Source organism: Cynocephalus volans, chromosome X (genome assembly GCF_027409185.1).
Source record: "Cynocephalus volans isolate mCynVol1 chromosome X, mCynVol1.pri, whole genome shotgun sequence".
Classification (NCBI taxonomy): domain Eukaryota; kingdom Metazoa; phylum Chordata; class Mammalia; order Dermoptera; family Cynocephalidae; genus Cynocephalus; species Cynocephalus volans.
Window position 1 is genome coordinate 180,211,070 of NC_084478.1, and position 20,714 is coordinate 180,231,783.

The window sequence follows — 20,714 nt, forward strand, 5'->3', positions numbered from 1 at the left end:
GGACCCTGGGCTTCGATGTCAATGCTGTGCTGTGCATGGGAGGGGGTTGTGCTGCATCTCTGGGTTCCACCCAGGAGATGCCAGGAGCCCCCCAACCCCAAGCAGTGACAGACCAACAGGCCTCCAGGTATTGCCTAATGTCCTCAGAGGGGCAGAGCACCCCAATTTCATCCAGGAAATGATGACCAGAAAGACATTCTGCAAGGGCTGAAGCAAGGGCCACTCTCAGCTGTGAGGCCACCCCAAAGCGGTCCCCGCGCACCAGCTGAGCCCTGCCGAGTGCCACCCCGGCTTGTCCCGACCCCACGCTTGCCCCTGCCAACTCGAGCACTGCTTATGGAGCCATCGGAGGTGCTGGCGCCCACTTTGTCCCCGCGAGCGTTCCAGCACACCTCGAAGATGCCACTGGTGCCTCGGTAGCTGTGGACGAGACTGCCACTCTGCGGAGAAAGCACAGTGACCAGCGCTTACCACACGGGGTGCAGCCCTTCTGCCCGCCCAGGTGCTGCACGGGTCTCGGGGACAGCGGGGAGCTGCTCATAAAGGGGAAAAGAAGGTGGTGGCTCCTCCAAGGAGGGACGTCTCCAAGATGTCTTGCTTGGAGCTGTGAGCCCTGAGGACAGCAGAAGCAGACACCTTTCCCGGGGAGGGAGTGGCCGGTGTCTGTCCTGGGCAAGGGCACAGCCAGGCGGAGCCGGACAGACAGCCCAGGACTGGGCTCTCCATGGGGGGTGGCAGCTCATTCCTGAGCGCCAGTTCCCCGGTGGCTCTTCTGAGCCCAGGTCACTGCAAACACAGCTACTCGGGCATTACTTTGCAAAGGACTCAACCCCATATGGACACACTTGTCCAAGGAGCCGCTGGCCAAGTACTTCCCGTCGGGGCTAAAAGCGACACTGTAGACAGGTTCCTGGTGTTTGGTCAGCGTGTGGATACACACCCCACGCTCCACATCCCACAGCCGGACCGTGGAGTCAAATGAAGCACTGCGGAGACGGAGGGGACACGTTATCACCTGAGCACGTGGGCATTTAGCACACGTCCCTCCAACACGGGCCACACCTCACAGGAGCCGAATCTCTCTCCCCGCTTCTAGGTCCAGATCGGTGAGCTTCTCCTCCTAAAATGCAACTCAGATGCGGTGAAAACAAAGCCATCGTCACAAAACAAACAACTTTTGGTGCTGTTATTACGAAAGCAAATTGATACCCACGTTCCTATGTTTCTGCATTTGTTTAAAGATATAAATGGTAAATACTTTTGTGGAATATTTATCAAGTTTTCTAAGATGCTCTTACATTGAAAAACTTCTATTGTTACCAACAAATGCAGACAGCCAGGTTTGGAAAAACAGAGAATAGAGTGAATAAATATTTATAACATTTTTAATCCAACAGGAATTAAAACACAGTCACATCTACACATTCGACCACATTGCTGAGAGCTGCAAATTTCAGTTATTTTCAAATTTAAAATAAAGTACGTATCACAAACCTGCTATCTGGCTTTCTTTTTCTCTACAGGACTGGTACCACACTGTCCTTCTCGTGTGTGCTGACTAAAGGGTCATTTATGTTCCTAATGGGTAACACGTGACACAAAAGAACCCCCCGAGTCACCAGTACATGATTATAGCAAGCGGTGCTGTATCGTAGTAATTTAAGTGGCTTTTAGGACAATTACGTGAAATAAGAGTATTACGGCCTTTGTGTTGTTCTGTTCAACCACTCGGCTGATACAGGGATTCTTTCCAGTCTTTTCTAAGAAACAAGCTTGGTTGGGCTGAGCACTTTCAACAAGCTGCTCGCTCCGGGCGCGGCCGGCTGGCTCCCGCTGCCCCAGAGGCAGGTGGCAGGCGTTCTCCCCTTACAGGAGGTGTGTGTGCCCGCCTGTCACTACCCTCTCTCTGCAGCTACACAGAATAACCCGCTGCTGCCTCCTGGTACCCAAACATTCCCCTTAACTCTCCTCTCTTGTAGGCTAAGGGGACATCCACATTTCATGGGTCCAGATCCTGGCTTTCAGACCCCTAAGTAGCTCGGCATTCGGTCTCAGAATCTCTTTAGCTTGTTCTTCTAAAAGTTCTTCCTGAAATAACGAGAGTGGAACGTTCTACTCTTAATGGGGTCTGGCGAGCATCAGGGCACAATAATGCTCTTGAATGAAGCCTAAAGCCACGTGGTTTGGCGGAGGCCACCTTTGTCGCTTATAACCCCTCTTCCCAATTCTGGCGGTGACTGGCTGGCCACTCCACTCCCTCCCAAGCTGGTGTCTTAGGGGACTCACTATATAAAATGTCAGGTCAAGTCTGGCTGTGGCTGGGGGAACCTTTATCCCTGCTTGAAATTCCTGCCCCTGGAAGCCCTGAGTTGAACGAATAAACCAAGCCCAAGGTCCGATGTGAACTCTTTCCGTTTCCTTTCTCTGCTGTCAGGAAAACCTTCAGCAAAGCCAAGTGCCTGAAGCCCTCACAACACGTGCCTTCTCCCAGCCTCACTTAAAAGTTCTATCTCTGCCCCTTCAAAAGGGAGCTACGACGTTCAGTGCTCCAGCAAAACGTCCTGTTCTCTCTGCGTATGAGGAAGTTCTGCTGCTGTGCTGCTGACTCAGTGACAGCGGGCCAGGCTACGTTCAGGAGCCGAGGCTGGGCTGTGCAGGGGTCCTGTCCTTACCTCGCCAGCATGATGTTGGAGTTGAGTTTGCTGTTGGCCAGCCCGGCGGGACTCCAGTTGATGGTGTATATCTCTTTGCTGTGAGCTTTCAGGTCGTGCACACACGTGTCCTGCATCATGCTCCAGATCTAGAAAACACAGTGGTAACAATATGAGCAAGCTATGTCCCTCCAGTCAGCCAAGAGACTGCTGGCTGTGAACCGTACACAAGCCATTGGAGTGTCCCACTGGAAAAACTGCAGGTCATTGCCCAGGAAGGGCTGGGACTCCTAGCAGGACCCTCGACTGGTACATCAGAGTTCACTGGGCGAGAGCTAATCAGACAGTCAGTAATGGGACAAATTACAGAGGAAGGAAGAGGACTCAGTACAGATAAGCCACAAAGGAACAGGGAGTGTGAGACTTGCGTTGAGTACTGGTGGCTGTTTAGGGTTAAACAGCTCATCCCTGCAGATGCCAACTTTACCTTTAATGTCATGTCCTCAGAGCGGGATGCTAGCAACATTCCGGAAGGATCCCATTTGATAGCATTGACCTCATTCTGAAAGATAGAACGGGTTTGGAAAAGAAATCAAGGCCTAAGATCAGACCCAGTGGCTGTCCACCAGGGGACAGTAGCGCTCTGTCATCATGGTGGCCGTCCACCAGGGGACAGTAGCACTCTGTCACCCTGCCGTCCACCAGGGGGCAACAGTGCTCTGTCATCCGGCCGCCCATCCACTAGGGCCAATAATGCTCTGTTATCCCAGCAGCTGTCCACAAGTGGGCAGCAGTACTTTCTCATCCTGCTTACCGTCCAGCAGGAGGCAGAAGCGCTCTGTCATCCGGCCGACCATGCCCCAGGGGGCAATAGTGCTCTGTCATCCCAGCCGCTGTCCACCAGGGGGCATTAGTGCTCTGTCATTCCACCTGCTGCCCACCAGGGGGCAATAGTGCTCTATCATTCGGCCGACCATCCACCAGGGGCAATAGTGCTCTGTAACCCCCCTGGCTGTCCTCAAGGGAGCAGTAGCCCTCTGTCATCCTGCCTACTGCCCACCAGGGGGCAGTAGTGCTCTGTCATCCCAGTGACTGTCCACAAGGGGGCAGTAACACCCTCTCTTCCTTCCTACCATCCACCAGGGGGCAGTAGTGCTCTGTCATCCTGCCATCCACCAGGGGGCAATAGTGCTCTGTCATCCCAGTGGCTGTCCACAAGGGGGTAGTAGCACCCTGTCATCCCAGCAGCTGTACACAAGTGGGCAGTAGCACACTCTCATCCTGCCTACCGTCCACCAGAGACTGCTGGTGGGGGCAGTAGCGTTCTGTCATCCTCCTGGCCATCCTCCAGGGGGAGCAAGATTCTGTCATCCTGCTGACCGGCCACCTGGGACTTTCTCCGAAAGCAAAGCACAGAGCCTGGGAGTCCATGCGTTTTCCTTTTTCTCACTTTGCCCTTTTCATTTCTATAAAAGCACAGCCATATACCACAAATGAGCAGCCACCCCCATCAACATTTCTTGAAGGGAAAAAATTCCATACTAGGAAGGAAGCAAATGAAGAATTCACATACAATATAGGCAGCAAATAAAAACACCAAAACCACAGCTGTTTTTAAAACTGGACATGGAAATCACTTCCCTGTGCATTTTTAATGCAACAGCTACTCCTTCTATGTAAATCTGCTACATTTTTCTGGCGAGTGGCAGTGGACGGGGGTCAATGCGGACAAACGAAGCCCCTCAGCCACGGTGGGGTTCCATGGGGAACAGGAGGCCCGTGTGCCCCAAGTGCACGAGCACACGCCAGAGCCCAGAAGGTGGCTCTGTGAGAACACACAGGAGAAACAAAACCCACCCAAGGGGCTTGCGCTCCAGTGCAAACAGCCTGGAAATACAAAGGGCAGGGGAGTTCTACCAGGCAGCTCAGCATGCTGGGTGCACAAAGGAACAGGACTGTTCCTGAGGGCCACCAGGGCCCCGAGGCCCCGAGGCTAAGCCCTGGGGGAAAAAGGCAAATGTACCCGGCAGGCAAGGGAGAGGGGGACACACAGGGAACACGGTTCTACAAAGGAACAGCCTGTGGCAGAGGAACACTGTGCCGTACATGGAGACCAAGGAGAATGTGCACACACAAGGGTCTTTTCTTTAGGGTGACTGTAGGGCCCCATCTGCTCAGGACAATCCCACAATATTATGCCTGCTGTCCAGCCCAACAATTAACTAACTTCACACTCATAATTCATTTTGTAAATAATTTCACACTCCTAAGAACTCTGATTGGAGGATAAATTATACGATCACACTACTTTTTAAGGAAACTGAGTTCTGAAGGGTGTGAAGCAAAGAAGTGACAGGGCCACATCAGTGTTCCACATGGCATGGATGGCCTGGGAAAAGGGAGGAAGAAAGCCTGGAGTCCAGGGAGTACAAACTGGTCTTTGAACATCCTTTGCCATAGCAGCTGTAGTGTCCCAATTGTCAGGGGGAAAGAAAACACCAGCGCGAGGAGAGGACGTTTCCCCTTCTGGTTTATCACAGCATTTTGCTTCTTTGTTTTGTTTTTTGTTTTTGTTTTTTTGGCACAGCTTCCTTTTTTCTTGTTTTCGGTTCAGCCATCAGAGCCTCTTCTGGATGGAAACCACACCGTGCAGGTCTAGCTTCCTGTTTCCTGGGCTGAATGTCCTGGGTGGAGACCACTCTTCCCCCTCTGATATGACTGTGTGTATGCTTTTGTTTTTCCTTGTTTGTTTGGGAACTTCTTGATGAAGATTACGAAAACATATAGACTCCTGTGGCCAGGGACGAGTTGATTTCCAAGTACACTCTAACGCAAGTCAAGTTTGTACAGTTTTGGAGCTGACAGAATGGTGTCTGGAGAGGGCCACGACCCCACACGTTCTCTGCTGGTCCACTAGAACTCTTGAGTTTTTCTATAATATTTTGTGTTTACTTCCGCAGATCTAAAACACACCCCTGGAAGGAAAGACAGAGGCGCCTGTTATCTCGAGAGATGACACAAACGTGCCTTTAGAGCAGGGGTCGGTAGATGGTGGCCAACCACCAATTTTTGTGAATAAAGTTTCATTGGAACACAGTCATGAAGGTCAGAGAAGCTCCAAGAACAGGCTAGTGCCTGCACACCTGACCAAGCAAACTCAAGCAAACAGCACTGGGGGAAACACCAGGGCAAGGACTAAGGTCCACGTGGCAGAGTGACAGTGGCAGCAGCAGGAACCACAGCCAGATGCCTACATGGCGAGGTAGGTAGCAGCTTCGGCCTAAGTGAAAGGCCTCCAAGAACATTTGGGGACCCTGGGCTTCGATGTCAATGCTGTGCTGTGCATGGGAGGGGGTTGTGCTGCATCTCTGGGTTCCACCCAGGAGATGCCAGGAGCCCCCCAACCCCAAGCAGTGACAGACCAACAGGCCTCCAGGTATTGCCTAATGTCCTCAGAGGGGCAGAGCACCCCAATTTCATCCAGGAAATGATGACCAGAAAGACATTCTGCAAGGGCTGAAGCAAGGGCCACTCTCAGCTGTGAGGCCACCCCAAAGCGGTCCCCGCGCACCAGCTGAGCCCTGCCGAGTGCCACCCCGGCTTGTCCCGACCCCACGCTTGCCCCTGCCAACTCGAGCACTGCTTATGGAGCCATCGGAGGTGCTGGCGCCCACTTTGTCCCCGCGAGCGTTCCAGCACACCTCGAAGATGCCACTGGTGCCTCGGTAGCTGTGGACGAGACTGCCACTCTGCGGAGAAAGCACAGTGACCAGCGCTTACCACACGGGGTGCAGCCCTTCTGCCCGCCCAGGTGCTGCACGGGTCTCGGGGACAGCGGGGAGCTGCTCATAAAGGGGAAAAGAAGGTGGTGGCTCCTCCAAGGAGGGACGTCTCCAAGATGTCTTGCTTGGAGCTGTGAGCCCTGAGGACAGCAGAAGCAGACACCTTTCCCGGGGAGGGAGTGGCCGGTGTCTGTCCTGGGCAAGGGCACAGCCAGGCGGAGCCGGACAGACAGCCCAGGACTGGGCTCTCCATGGGGGGTGGCAGCTCATTCCTGAGCGCCAGTTCCCCGGTGGCTCTTCTGAGCCCAGGTCACTGCAAACACAGCTACTCGGGCATTACTTTGCAAAGGACTCAACCCCATATGGACACACTTGTCCAAGGAGCCGCTGGCCAAGTACTTCCCGTCGGGGCTAAAAGCGACACTGTAGACAGGTTCCTGGTGTTTGGTCAGCGTGTGGATACACACCCCACGCTCCACATCCCACAGCCGGACCGTGGAGTCAAATGAAGCACTGCGGAGACGGAGGGGACACGTTATCACCTGAGCACGTGGGCATTTAGCACACGTCCCTCCAACACGGGCCACACCTCACAGGAGCCGAATCTCTCTCCCCGCTTCTAGGTCCAGATCGGTGAGCTTCTCCTCCTAAAATGCAACTCAGATGCGGTGAAAACAAAGCCATCGTCACAAAACAAACAACTTTTGGTGCTGTTATTACGAAAGCAAATTGATACCCACGTTCCTATGTTTCTGCATTTGTTTAAAGATATAAATGGTAAATACTTTTGTGGAATATTTATCAAGTTTTCTAAGATGCTCTTACATTGAAAAACTTCTATTGTTACCAACAAATGCAGACAGCCAGGTTTGGAAAAACAGAGAATAGAGTGAATAAATATTTATAACATTTTTAATCCAACAGGAATTAAAACACAGTCACATCTACACATTCGACCACATTGCTGAGAGCTGCAAATTTCAGTTATTTTCAAATTTAAAATAAAGTACGTATCACAAACCTGCTATCTGGCTTTCTTTTTCTCTACAGGACTGGTACCACACTGTCCTTCTCGTGTGTGCTGACTAAAGGGTCATTTATGTTCCTAATGGGTAACACGTGACACAAAAGAACCCCCCGAGTCACCAGTACATGATTATAGCAAGCGGTGCTGTATCGTAGTAATTTAAGTGGCTTTTAGGACAATTACGTGAAATAAGAGTATTACGGCCTTTGTGTTGTTCTGTTCAACCACTCGGCTGATACAGGGATTCTTTCCAGTCTTTTCTAAGAAACAAGCTTGGTTGGGCTGAGCACTTTCAACAAGCTGCTCGCTCCGGGCGCGGCCGGCTGGCTCCCGCTGCCCCAGAGGCAGGTGGCAGGCGTTCTCCCCTTACAGGAGGTGTGTGTGCCCGCCTGTCACTACCCTCTCTCTGCAGCTACACAGAATAACCCGCTGCTGCCTCCTGGTACCCAAACATTCCCCTTAACTCTCCTCTCTTGTAGGCTAAGGGGACATCCACATTTCATGGGTCCAGATCCTGGCTTTCAGACCCCTAAGTAGCTCGGCATTCGGTCTCAGAATCTCTTTAGCTTGTTCTTCTAAAAGTTCTTCCTGAAATAACGAGAGTGGAACGTTCTACTCTTAATGGGGTCTGGCGAGCATCAGGGCACAATAATGCTCTTGAATGAAGCCTAAAGCCACGTGGTTTGGCGGAGGCCACCTTTGTCGCTTATAACCCCTCTTCCCAATTCTGGCGGTGACTGGCTGGCCACTCCACTCCCTCCCAAGCTGGTGTCTTAGGGGACTCACTATATAAAATGTCAGGTCAAGTCTGGCTGTGGCTGGGGGAACCTTTATCCCTGCTTGAAATTCCTGCCCCTGGAAGCCCTGAGTTGAACGAATAAACCAAGCCCAAGGTCCGATGTGAACTCTTTCCGTTTCCTTTCTCTGCTGTCAGGAAAACCTTCAGCAAAGCCAAGTGCCTGAAGCCCTCACAACACGTGCCTTCTCCCAGCCTCACTTAAAAGTTCTATCTCTGCCCCTTCAAAAGGGAGCTACGACGTTCAGTGCTCCAGCAAAACGTCCTGTTCTCTCTGCGTATGAGGAAGTTCTGCTGCTGTGCTGCTGACTCAGTGACAGCGGGCCAGGCTACGTTCAGGAGCCGAGGCTGGGCTGTGCAGGGGTCCTGTCCTTACCTCGCCAGCATGATGTTGGAGTTGAGTTTGCTGTTGGCCAGCCCGGCGGGACTCCAGTTGATGGTGTATATCTCTTTGCTGTGAGCTTTCAGGTCGTGCACACACGTGTCCTGCATCATGCTCCAGATCTAGAAAACACAGTGGTAACAATATGAGCAAGCTATGTCCCTCCAGTCAGCCAAGAGACTGCTGGCTGTGAACCGTACACAAGCCATTGGAGTGTCCCACTGGAAAAACTGCAGGTCATTGCCCAGGAAGGGCTGGGACTCCTAGCAGGACCCTCGACTGGTACATCAGAGTTCACTGGGCGAGAGCTAATCAGACAGTCAGTAATGGGACAAATTACAGAGGAAGGAAGAGGACTCAGTACAGATAAGCCACAAAGGAACAGGGAGTGTGAGACTTGCGTTGAGTACTGGTGGCTGTTTAGGGTTAAACAGCTCATCCCTGCAGATGCCAACTTTACCTTTAATGTCATGTCCTCAGAGCGGGATGCTAGCAACATTCCGGAAGGATCCCATTTGATAGCATTGACCGCATTCTGAAAGATAGAACGGGTTTGGAAAAGAAATCAAGGCCTAAGATCAGACCCAGTGGCTGTCCACCAGGGGACAGTAGCGCTCTGTCATCATGGTGGCCGTCCACCAGGGGACAGTAGCACTCTGTCACCCTGCCGTCCACCAGGGGGCAACAGTGCTCTGTCATCCGGCCGCCCATCCACTAGGGCCAATAATGCTCTGTTATCCCAGCAGCTGTCCACAAGTGGGCAGCAGTACTTTCTCATCCTGCTTACCGTCCAGCAGGAGGCAGAAGCGCTCTGTCATCCGGCCGACCATGCACCAGGGGGCAATAGTGCTCTGTCATCCCAGCCGCTGTCCACCAGGGGGCATTAGTGCTCTGTCATTCCACCTGCTGCCCACCAGGGGGCAATAGTGCTCTATCATTCGGCCGACCATCCACCAGGGGCAATAGTGCTCTGTAACCCCCCTGGCTGTCCTCAAGGGAGCAGTAGCCCTCTGTCATCCTGCCTACTGCCCACCAGGGGGCAGTAGTGCTCTGTCATCCCAGTGACTGTCCACAAGGGGGCAGTAACACCCTCTCTTCCTTCCTACCATCCACCAGGGGGCAGTAGTGCTCTGTCATCCTGCCATCCACCAGGGGGCAATAGTGCTCTGTCATCCCAGTGGCTGTCCACAAGGGGGTAGTAGCACCCTGTCATCCCAGCAGCTGTACACAAGTGGGCAGTAGCACACTCTCATCCTGCCTACCGTCCACCAGAGACTGCTGGTGGGGGCAGTAGCGTTCTGTCATCCTCCTGGCCATCCTCCAGGGGGAGCAAGATTCTGTCATCCTGCTGACCGGCCACCTGGGACTTTCTCCGAAAGCAAAGCACAGAGCCTGGGAGTCCATGCGTTTTCCTTTTTCTCACTTTGCCCTTTTCATTTCTATAAAAGCACAGCCATATACCACAAATGAGCAGCCACCCCCATCAACATTTCTTGAAGGGAAAAAATTCCATACTAGGAAGGAAGCAAATGAAGAATTCACATACAATATAGGCAGCAAATAAAAACACCAAAACCACAGCTGTTTTTAAAACTGGACATGGAAATCACTTCCCTGTGCATTTTTAATGCAACAGCTACTCCTTCTATGTAAATCTGCTACATTTTTCTGGCGAGTGGCAGTGGACGGGGGTCAATGCGGACAAACGAAGCCCCTCAGCCACGGTGGGGTTCCATGGGGAACAGGAGGCCCGTGTGCCCCAAGTGCACGAGCACACGCCAGAGCCCAGAAGGTGGCTCTGTGAGAACACACAGGAGAAACAAAACCCACCCAAGGGGCTTGCGCTCCAGTGCAAACAGCCTGGAAATACAAAGGGCAGGGGAGTTCTACCAGGCAGCTCAGCATGCTGGGTGCACAAAGGAACAGGACTGTTCCTGAGGGCCACCAGGGCCCCGAGGCCCCGAGGCTAAGCCCTGGGGGAAAAAGGCAAATGTACCCGGCAGGCAAGGGAGAGGGGGACACACAGGGAACACGGTTCTACAAAGGAACAGCCTGTGGCAGAGGAACACTGTGCCGTACATGGAGACCAAGGAGAATGTGCACACACAAGGGTCTTTTCTTTAGGGTGACTGTAGGGCCCCATCTGCTCAGGACAATCCCACAATATTATGCCTGCTGTCCAGCCCAACAATTAACTAACTTCACACTCATAATTCATTTTGTAAATAATTTCACACTCCTAAGAACTCTGATTGGAGGATAAATTATACGATCACACTACTTTTTAAGGAAACTGAGTTCTGAAGGGTGTGAAGCAAAGAAGTGACAGGGCCACATCAGTGTTCCACATGGCATGGATGGCCTGGGAAAAGGGAGGAAGAAAGCCTGGAGTCCAGGGAGTACAAACTGGTCTTTGAACATCCTTTGCCATAGCAGCTGTAGTGTCCCAATTGTCAGGGGGAAAGAAAACACCAGCGCGAGGAGAGGACGTTTCCCCTTCTGGTTTATCACAGCATTTTGCTTCTTTGTTTTGTTTTTTGTTTTTGTTTTTTTGGCACAGCTTCCTTTTTTCTTGTTTTCGGTTCAGCCATCAGAGCCTCTTCTGGATGGAAACCACACCGTGCAGGTCTAGCTTCCTGTTTCCTGGGCTGAATGTCCTGGGTGGAGACCACTCTTCCCCCTCTGATATGACTGTGTGTATGCTTTTGTTTTTCCTTGTTTGTTTGGGAACTTCTTGATGAAGATTACGAAAACATATAGACTCCTGTGGCCAGGGACGAGTTGATTTCCAAGTACACTCTAACGCAAGTCAAGTTTGTACAGTTTTGGAGCTGACAGAATGGTGTCTGGAGAGGGCCACGACCCCACACGTTCTCTGCTGGTCCACTAGAACTCTTGAGTTTTTCTATAATATTTTGTGTTTACTTCCGCAGATCTAAAACACACCCCTGGAAGGAAAGACAGAGGCGCCTGTTATCTCGAGAGATGACACAAACGTGCCTTTAGAGCAGGGGTCGGTAGATGGTGGCCAACCACCAATTTTTGTGAATAAAGTTTCATTGGAACACAGTCATGAAGGTCAGAGAAGCTCCAAGAACAGGCTAGTGCCTGCACACCTGACCAAGCAAACTCAAGCAAACAGCACTGGGGGAAACACCAGGGCAAGGACTAAGGTCCACGTGGCAGAGTGACAGTGGCAGCAGCAGGAACCACAGCCAGATGCCTACATGGCGAGGTAGGTAGCAGCTTCGGCCTAAGTGAAAGGCCTCCAAGAACATTTGGGGACCCTGGGCTTCGATGTCAATGCTGTGCTGTGCATGGGAGGGGGTTGTGCTGCATCTCTGGGTTCCACCCAGGAGATGCCAGGAGCCCCCCAACCCCAAGCAGTGACAGACCAACAGGCCTCCAGGTATTGCCTAATGTCCTCAGAGGGGCAGAGCACCCCAATTTCATCCAGGAAATGATGACCAGAAAGACATTCTGCAAGGGCTGAAGCAAGGGCCACTCTCAGCTGTGAGGCCACCCCAAAGCGGTCCCCGCGCACCAGCTGAGCCCTGCCGAGTGCCACCCCGGCTTGTCCCGACCCCACGCTTGCCCCTGCCAACTCGAGCACTGCTTATGGAGCCATCGGAGGTGCTGGCGCCCACTTTGTCCCCGCGAGCGTTCCAGCACACCTCGAAGATGCCACTGGTGCCTCGGTAGCTGTGGACGAGACTGCCACTCTGCGGAGAAAGCACAGTGACCAGCGCTTACCACACGGGGTGCAGCCCTTCTGCCCGCCCAGGTGCTGCACGGGTCTCGGGGACAGCGGGGAGCTGCTCATAAAGGGGAAAAGAAGGTGGTGGCTCCTCCAAGGAGGGACGTCTCCAAGATGTCTTGCTTGGAGCTGTGAGCCCTGAGGACAGCAGAAGCAGACACCTTTCCCGGGGAGGGAGTGGCCGGTGTCTGTCCTGGGCAAGGGCACAGCCAGGCGGAGCCGGACAGACAGCCCAGGACTGGGCTCTCCATGGGGGGTGGCAGCTCATTCCTGAGCGCCAGTTCCCCGGTGGCTCTTCTGAGCCCAGGTCACTGCAAACACAGCTACTCGGGCATTACTTTGCAAAGGACTCAACCCCATATGGACACACTTGTCCAAGGAGCCGCTGGCCAAGTACTTCCCGTCGGGGCTAAAAGCGACACTGTAGACAGGTTCCTGGTGTTTGGTCAGCGTGTGGATACACACCCCACGCTCCACATCCCACAGCCGGACCGTGGAGTCAAATGAAGCACTGCGGAGACGGAGGGGACACGTTATCACCTGAGCACGTGGGCATTTAGCACACGTCCCTCCAACACGGGCCACACCTCACAGGAGCCGAATCTCTCTCCCCGCTTCTAGGTCCAGATCGGTGAGCTTCTCCTCCTAAAATGCAACTCAGATGCGGTGAAAACAAAGCCATCGTCACAAAACAAACAACTTTTGGTGCTGTTATTACGAAAGCAAATTGATACCCACGTTCCTATGTTTCTGCATTTGTTTAAAGATATAAATGGTAAATACTTTTGTGGAATATTTATCAAGTTTTCTAAGATGCTCTTACATTGAAAAACTTCTATTGTTACCAACAAATGCACACAGCCAGGTTTGGAAAAACAGAGAATAGAGTGAATAAATATTTATAAAATTTTTAATCCAACAGGAATTAAAACAGAGTCACATCTACACATTCGACCACATTGCTGAGAGCTGCAAATTTCAGTTATTTTCAAATTTAAAATAAAGTACGTATCACAAACCTGCTATCTGGCTTTCTTTTTCTCTACAGGACTGGTACCACACTGTCCTTCTCGTGTGTGCTGACTAAAGGGTCATTTATGTTCCTAATGGGTAACACGTGACACAAAAGAACCCCCCGAGTCACCAGTACATGATTATAGCAAGCGGTGCTGTATCGTAGTAATTTAAGTGGCTTTTAGGACAATTACGTGAAATAAGAGTATTACGGCCTTTGTGTTGTTCTGTTCAACCACTCGGCTGATACAGGGATTCTTTCCAGTCTTTTCTAAGAAACAAGCTTGGTTGGGCTGAGCACTTTCAACAAGCTGCTCGCTCCGGGCGCGGCCGGCTGGCTCCCGCTGCCCCAGAGGCAGGTGGCAGGCGTTCTCCCCTTACAGGAGGTGTGTGTGCCCGCCTGTCACTACCCTCTCTCTGCAGCTACACAGAATAACCCGCTGCTGCCTCCTGGTACCCAAACATTCCCCTTAACTCTCCTCTCTTGTAGGCTAAGGGGACATCCACATTTCATGGGTCCAGATCCTGGCTTTCAGACCCCTAAGTAGCTCGGCATTCGGTCTCAGAATCTCTTTAGCTTGTTCTTCTAAAAGTTCTTCCTGAAATAACGAGAGTGGAACGTTCTACTCTTAATGGGGTCTGGCGAGCATCAGGGCACAATAATGCTCTTGAATGAAGCCTAAAGCCACGTGGTTTGGCGGAGGCCACCTTTGTCGCTTATAACCCCTCTTCCCAATTCTGGCGGTGACTGGCTGGCCACTCCACTCCCTCCCAAGCTGGTGTCTTAGGGGACTCACTATATAAAATGTCAGGTCAAGTCTGGCTGTGGCTGGGGGAACCTTTATCCCTGCTTGAAATTCCTGCCCCTGGAAGCCCTGAGTTGAACGAATAAACCAAGCCCAAGGTCCGATGTGAACTCTTTCCGTTTCCTTTCTCTGCTGTCAGGAAAACCTTCAGCAAAGCCAAGTGCCTGAAGCCCTCACAACACGTGCCTTCTCCCAGCCTCACTTAAAAGTTCTATCTCTGCCCCTTCAAAAGGGAGCTACGACGTTCAGTGCTCCAGCAAAACGTCCTGTTCTCTCTGCGTATGAGGAAGTTCTGCTGCTGTGCTGCTGACTCAGTGACAGCGGGCCAGGCTGCGTTCAGGAGCCGAGGCTGGGCTGTGCAGGGGTCCTGTCCTTACCTCGCCAGCATGATGTTGGAGTTGAGTTTGCTGTTGGCCAGCCCGGCGGGACTCCAGTTGATGGTGTATATCTCTTTGCTGTGAGCTTTCAGGTCGTGCACACACGTGTCCTGCATCATGCTCCAGATCTAGAAAACACAGTGGTAACAATATGAGCAAGCTATGTCCCTCCAGTCAGCCAAGAGACTGCTGGCTGTGAACCGTACACAAGCCATTGGAGTGTCCCACTGGAAAAACTGCAGGTCATTGCCCAGGAAGGGCTGGGACTCCTAGCAGGACCCTCGACTGGTACATCAGAGTTCACTGGGCGAGAGCTAATCAGACAGTCAGTAATGGGACAAATTACAGAGGAAGGAAGAGGACTCAGTACAGATAAACCACAAAGGAACAGGGAGTGTGAGACTTGCGTTGAGTACTGGTGGCTGTTTAAGGTTAAACAGCTCATCCCTGCAGATGCCAACTTTACCTTTAATGTCATGTCCTCAGAGCGGGATGCTAGCAACATTCCGGAAGGATCCCATTTGATAGCATTGACCGCATTCTGAAAGATAGAACGGGTTTGGAAAAGAAATCAAGGCCTAAGATCAGACCCAGTGGCTGTCCACCAGGGGACAGTAGCGCTCTGTCATCATGGTGGCTGTCCACCAGGGGACAGTAGCACTCTGTCACCCTGCCGTCCACCAGGGGGCAACAGTGCTCTGTCATCCGGCCGCCCATCCACTAGGGCCAATAATGCTCTGTTATCCCAGCAGCTGTCCACAAGTGGGCAGCAGTACTTTCTCATCCTGCTTACCGTCCAGCAGGAGGCAGAAGCGCTCTGTCATCCGGCCGACCATGCACCAGGGGACAATAGTGCTCTGTCATCCCAGCCGCTGTCCACCATGGGGCATTAGTGCTCTGTCATTCCACCTGCTGCCCACCAGGGGGCAATAGTGCTCTATCATTCGGCCGACCATCCACCATGGACAATAGTGCTCTGTAACCCCCTGGCTGTCCTCAAGGGAGCAGTAGCACTCTGTCATCCTGCCTACTGTCCACCAGGGGTTAGTAGTGTTCTGTCATCCCGGTGACCGTCCACAAGGGGGCAGTAACACCCTCTCTTCCTTCCTACCATCCAGCAGAGGGCAGTAGTGCTCTGTCATCCTGCCATCCACCAGGGGGCAATAGTGCTCTGTCATCCCAGTGGCTGTCCACAAGGGGGTAGTAGCACCCTGTCATCCCAGCAGCTGTACACAAATGGGCAGTAGCACACTCTCATCCTGCCTACCGTCCACCAGAGACTGCTGGTGGGGGCAGTAGCGTTCTGTAATCCTCCTGACCATCCTCCAGGGGGAGCAAGATTCTGTCATCCTGCTGACCGGCCACCTGGGACTTTCTCCAAAAGCAAAGCACAGAGCCTGGGAGTCCATGCGTTTTCCTTTTTCTCACTTTGCCCTTTTCATTTCTATAAAAGCACAGCCATATACCACAAATGAGCAGCCACCCCCATCAACATTTCTTGAAGGGAAAAAATTCCATACTAGGAAGGAAGCAAATGAAGAATTCACATACAATATAGGCAGCAAATAAAAACACCAAAACCACAGCTGTTTTTAAAACTGGACATGGAAATCACTTCCCTGTGCATTTTTAATGCAACAGCTACTCCTTCTATGTAAATCTGCTACATTTTTCTGGCGAGTGGCAGTGGACGGGGGTCAATGCGGACAAACGAAGCCCCTCAGCCACGGTGGGGTTCCATGGGGAACAGGAGGCCCGTGTGCCCCAAGTGCACGAGCACACGCCAGAGCCCAGAGGGTGGCTCTGTGAGAACACACAGGAGAAACAAAACCCACCCAAGGGGCTTGCGCTCCAGTGCAAACAGCCTGGAAATACAAAGGGCAGGGGAGTTCTACCAGGCAGCTCAGCATGCTGGGTGCACAAAGGAACAGGACTGTTCCTGAGGGCCACCAGGGCCCCGAGGCCCCGAGGCTAAGCCCTGGGGGAAAAAGGAAAATGTACCCGGCAGGCAAGGGAGAGGGGGACACACAGGGAACACGGTTCTACAAAGGAACAGCCTGTATCAGAGGAACACTGTGCCGTACATGGAGACCAAGGAGAAGGTGCACCCACAAGGGTCATTTCCTTAGGGTGACTGTAGGGCCCCATCTGCTCAGGACAATCCCACAATATTATGCCTGCTGTCCAGCCCAACAATTAACTAACTTCACACTCATAATTCATTTTCTAAATTATTTCACACTCCTAAGAACTCTGGTTTGGAGGATAAATATACGGTCACAATACATTTTAAGGAAACTGAGTTCTGAAGGGTGTGAAGCAAAGAAGTGACAGGGCCACATCAGTGTTCCACATGGCATGGATGGCCTGGGAAAAGGGAGGAAGAAAGCCTGGAGTCCAGGGAGTACAAACTGGTCTTTGAACATCCTTTGCCATAGCAGCTGTAGTGTCCCAATTGTCAGGGGAAAGGAAAAACCAGCGCGAGGAGAGGACGTTTCCCCTTCTGGTTTATCACAGCATTTTGCTTCTTTGTTTTGTTTTTTGTTTTTGTTTTTTTTTGGCACAGCTTCCTTTTTTCTTGTTTTCGGTTCAGCCATCAGAGCCTCTTCTGGATGGAAACCACACCGTGCAGGTCTAGCTTCCTGTTTCCTGGGCTGAATGTCCTGGGTGGAGACCACTCTTCCCCCTCTGATATGACTGTGTGTATGCTTTTGTTTTTCCTTGTTTGTTTGGGAACTTCTTGATGAAGATTACGAAAACATATAGACTCCTGTGGCCAGGGACGAGTTGATTTCCAAGTACACTCTAACGCAAGTCAAGTTTGTACAGTTTTGGAGCTGACAGAATGGTGTCTGGAGAGGACCACGACCCCACACGTTCTCTGCTGGTCCACTAGAAATCTTGAGTTTTTCTAGAATATTTTGTGTTTACTTCCGCAGACCTAAAACACACCCCTGGAAGGAAAGACAGAGGCGCCTGTTATCTCGAGAGATGACACAAATGTGCCTTTAGAGCAGGGGTCGGTAGATGGTGGCCAACCACCAATTTTTGTGAATAAAGTTTCATTGGAACACAGTCATGAAGGTCAGAGAAGCTCCAAGAACAGGCTAGTGCCTGCACACCTGACCAAGCAAACTCAAGCAAACAGCACTGGGGGAAACACCAGGGCAAGGACTAAGGTCCACGTGGCAGAGTGACAGTGGCAGCAGCAGGAACCACAGCCAGATGCCTACATGGCGAGGTAGGTAGCAGCTTCGGCCTAAGTGAAAGGCCTCCAAGAACATTTGGGGACCCTGGCCTTCGAGGTCAATGCTGTGCTGTGCATGGTAGGAGGTTGTGCTGCATCTCTGGGTTCCACCCAGGAGATGCCAGGAGCCCCCCAACCCCTAGCAGTGACAGCCCAACAGTCCTCCAGGTATTGCGTAATGTCCTCCTAGGGGCAGAGCACCCCAATTTCATCCAGGAAATGATGACCAGAAAGACATTCTGCAAGGGCTGAAGCAAGGGCCACTCTCAGCTGTGAGGCCACCCAAAGCGGTCACCGCGCTTCAGCTGAGCCCTGCCGAGTGCCACCCCGGCTTGTCCCGACCCCACGCTTGCCCCTGCCAACTCGAGCACTGCTTACGGAGCCATCGGAGGGGCTGACGCCCACTTTGTCCCCGCGAGCGTTCCAGCACACCTCGAAGATGCCACCGGTGCCTCAGTAGCTGTGGACGAGACTGCCACTCTGCGGAGAAAGCACAGTGACCAGCGCTTACCACACGGGGTGCAGCCCTTCTGCCCGCCCAGGTGCTGCACGGGTCTCGGGGACAGCGGGGAGCTGCTCATAAAGGGGAAAAGAAGGTGGTGGCTCCTCCAAGGAGGGACGTCTCCAAGATGTCTTGCTTGGAGCTGTGAGCCCTGAGGACAGCAGAAGCAGACACCTTTCCCGGGGAGGGAGTGGCCGGTGTCTGTCCTGGGCAAGGGCACAGCCAGGCGGAGCCGGACAGACAGCCCAGGACTGGGCTCTCCATGGGGGTTGGCAGCTCATTCCTGAGCGCCAGTTCCCCGGTGACTCTTCTGAGCCCAGGTCACTGCAAACACAGCTACTCGGGCATTAATTTGCAAAGGACTCAACCCCATATGGACACACTTGTCCAAGGAGCCGCTGGCCAAGTACTTCCCGTCGGGGCTAAAAGCGACACTGTAGACAGGTTCCTGGTGTTTGGTCAGCGTGTGGATACACACCCCACGCTCCACATCCCACAGCCGGACCGTGGAGTCAAACGGAGCACTGCGGAGACGGAGGGGACACGTTATCACCTGAGCATGTGGGCATTTAGCACACGTCCCTCCAACACGGGCCACACCTCACAGGAGCCGTCTCTCTCTCCCCGCTTCTAGGTCCAGATCGGTGAGATTCTCCTCCTAAAATGCAACACAGATGCGGTGAAAAAAAACCATCGTCACAAAACAAACAAATTTTTGTGCTGTTATTACGAAAGCAAATTGATACCCACGTTCCTATGTCTCTGCATTTGTTTAAAGATATAAATGGTAAATACTTTTGTGGAATATTTGTCAAGTTCTCTAAGATGCTCTTACATTGAAAAACTTCTACTGTTACCAACAAATGCAGATAGCCAGGTTTGGAAAAGCAGAGAATAGAGTGAATAAATATTCATGACATTTTTAATCCAACAGGAATTAAAACACAGTCACATCTACACATTCGACCACATTGCTGAGTGCTGCAAATTTCAGTTATTTTCAAATTTAAAATAAAATACATATGACAAACCTGCTATCTGGCTTTCTTTTTCTCTAAAGGGCTGGTACCACCCTGTCCTTTTCGTGTGTGCTGACTAAAGGGTCATTTATGTTCCTAACGGGTAATACGTGACACAAAAGAACTCCCCAAGTCACCAATACATAATTATAGTAAGCGGTGCTGTATCGTAGTCATTTAAGAGGCTTTTAGGACAATTACGTGAAATAAGAGAATTATGGCCTTTTTGTTGTTCTGTTCAACTACTCGGCTGATACAGGGACTCTTTCCAGTCTTTTCTAAGAAACAAGCTTGGTTGGGCTGAGCACTTTCAACGAAATGCTCCCTCATGGCGCGGCTGGCTGGCTCCCTCTGCCCCAGAGGCAGGTGGCAGGCGTTCTCCCCTTACAGGAGGTGTGTGCCCGCCTGTCACTACCCTCTCTCTGCAGCTACACAGAATAACCCGCTGCTGCCTCTTGGTACCCAAACATTCCCCTTAACTCTCCTCTCTTGTAGGCTAAGGGGACATCCACATTTCATGGGTCCAGATCCTGGTTTTCAGACCCCTAAGGAGCTCGGCATTCGGTCTCAGAATCTCTTTAGCTTCTTCTTCTAAGAGTTCTTCCTGAAATAACGAGAGTGGAACATTCTACTCTTAACGGGGTCTGGCGAGCTTCAGGGCACAATAATGCTCTTGAATGAAGCCTAAAGACACGTGGTTTGGAGGAGGCCACCTTTGTCACTTATAACCCGTCTTCCCAATTCTGGCGGTGACTCGCTGGCCACTCCACTCCCTCCCAAGCTTGTATATTAGGGGATTCACTATATAAAATGTCAGGTCAAGTCTGGCTGTGGCTGGGGGAACTTTTATCCCTGCTTGAAATCCCTGCCCATGTAAGCCCTGAGTTGAACGAATAAACCAAGCCCAAGGTCCGAGGTGAACTCTTTCCCTTTCCTTTCTCTGCTGTCAGGAAAACCTTCAGCAAAGCCAGGTGCCTGAAGCCCTTTGAACACGTGCCTTCTCCCAGCCTCACTTAAACGTTCTATCTCAGCCCCTTCAAAAGGGCGCTACGACGTTCAATGCTCCAGCAAAACGTCCTGTTCTCTCTGTGTATGAGGAAGTTCTGCTGCTGTGCTGCTGACTCAGTGACAGCGGGCTAGGCTGCGTTCAGGAGCCGAGACTGGGCTGTGCAGGGGTCCTGTCCTTACCTCGCCAGCATGATGTTGGAGTTGGGGTTGCTGCTGGACTGTCCGGTGGGACTCCACTTGATGGTGTATATCTCTCTGCTGTGAGCTTGCAGGTCATGCACACACGTGTCCTGCTTCATGCTCCAGATCTAGAAAACACAGTGGTAACAATATGAGCAGCTATGTC

At 52.0% G+C, this 20,714-nt stretch overlaps 1 protein-coding gene across 1 annotated transcript in view; it reads right to left on the bottom strand.

Moving 5' to 3' along the window:
- Positions 1-12,261: 12,261 nt before the first annotated feature.
- The window catches only part of LOC134368667 (F-box-like/WD repeat-containing protein TBL1X), a gene marked incomplete at its 3' end in the record, with an annotated part of 37,724 nt that continues 29,271 nt past the window's right edge, over positions 12,262-20,714 (bottom strand). The window contains exons 11-13 of the mRNA XM_063085083.1: positions 20,549-20,676; positions 12,723-12,906; positions 12,262-12,360 (exon numbers count right to left, since the gene is read on the bottom strand). Coding sequence (XP_062941153.1) covers positions 12,262-12,360; positions 12,723-12,906; positions 20,549-20,676 — 411 coding nt within the window. The remainder of the gene's footprint in view (positions 12,361-12,722; positions 12,907-20,548; positions 20,677-20,714) is intronic.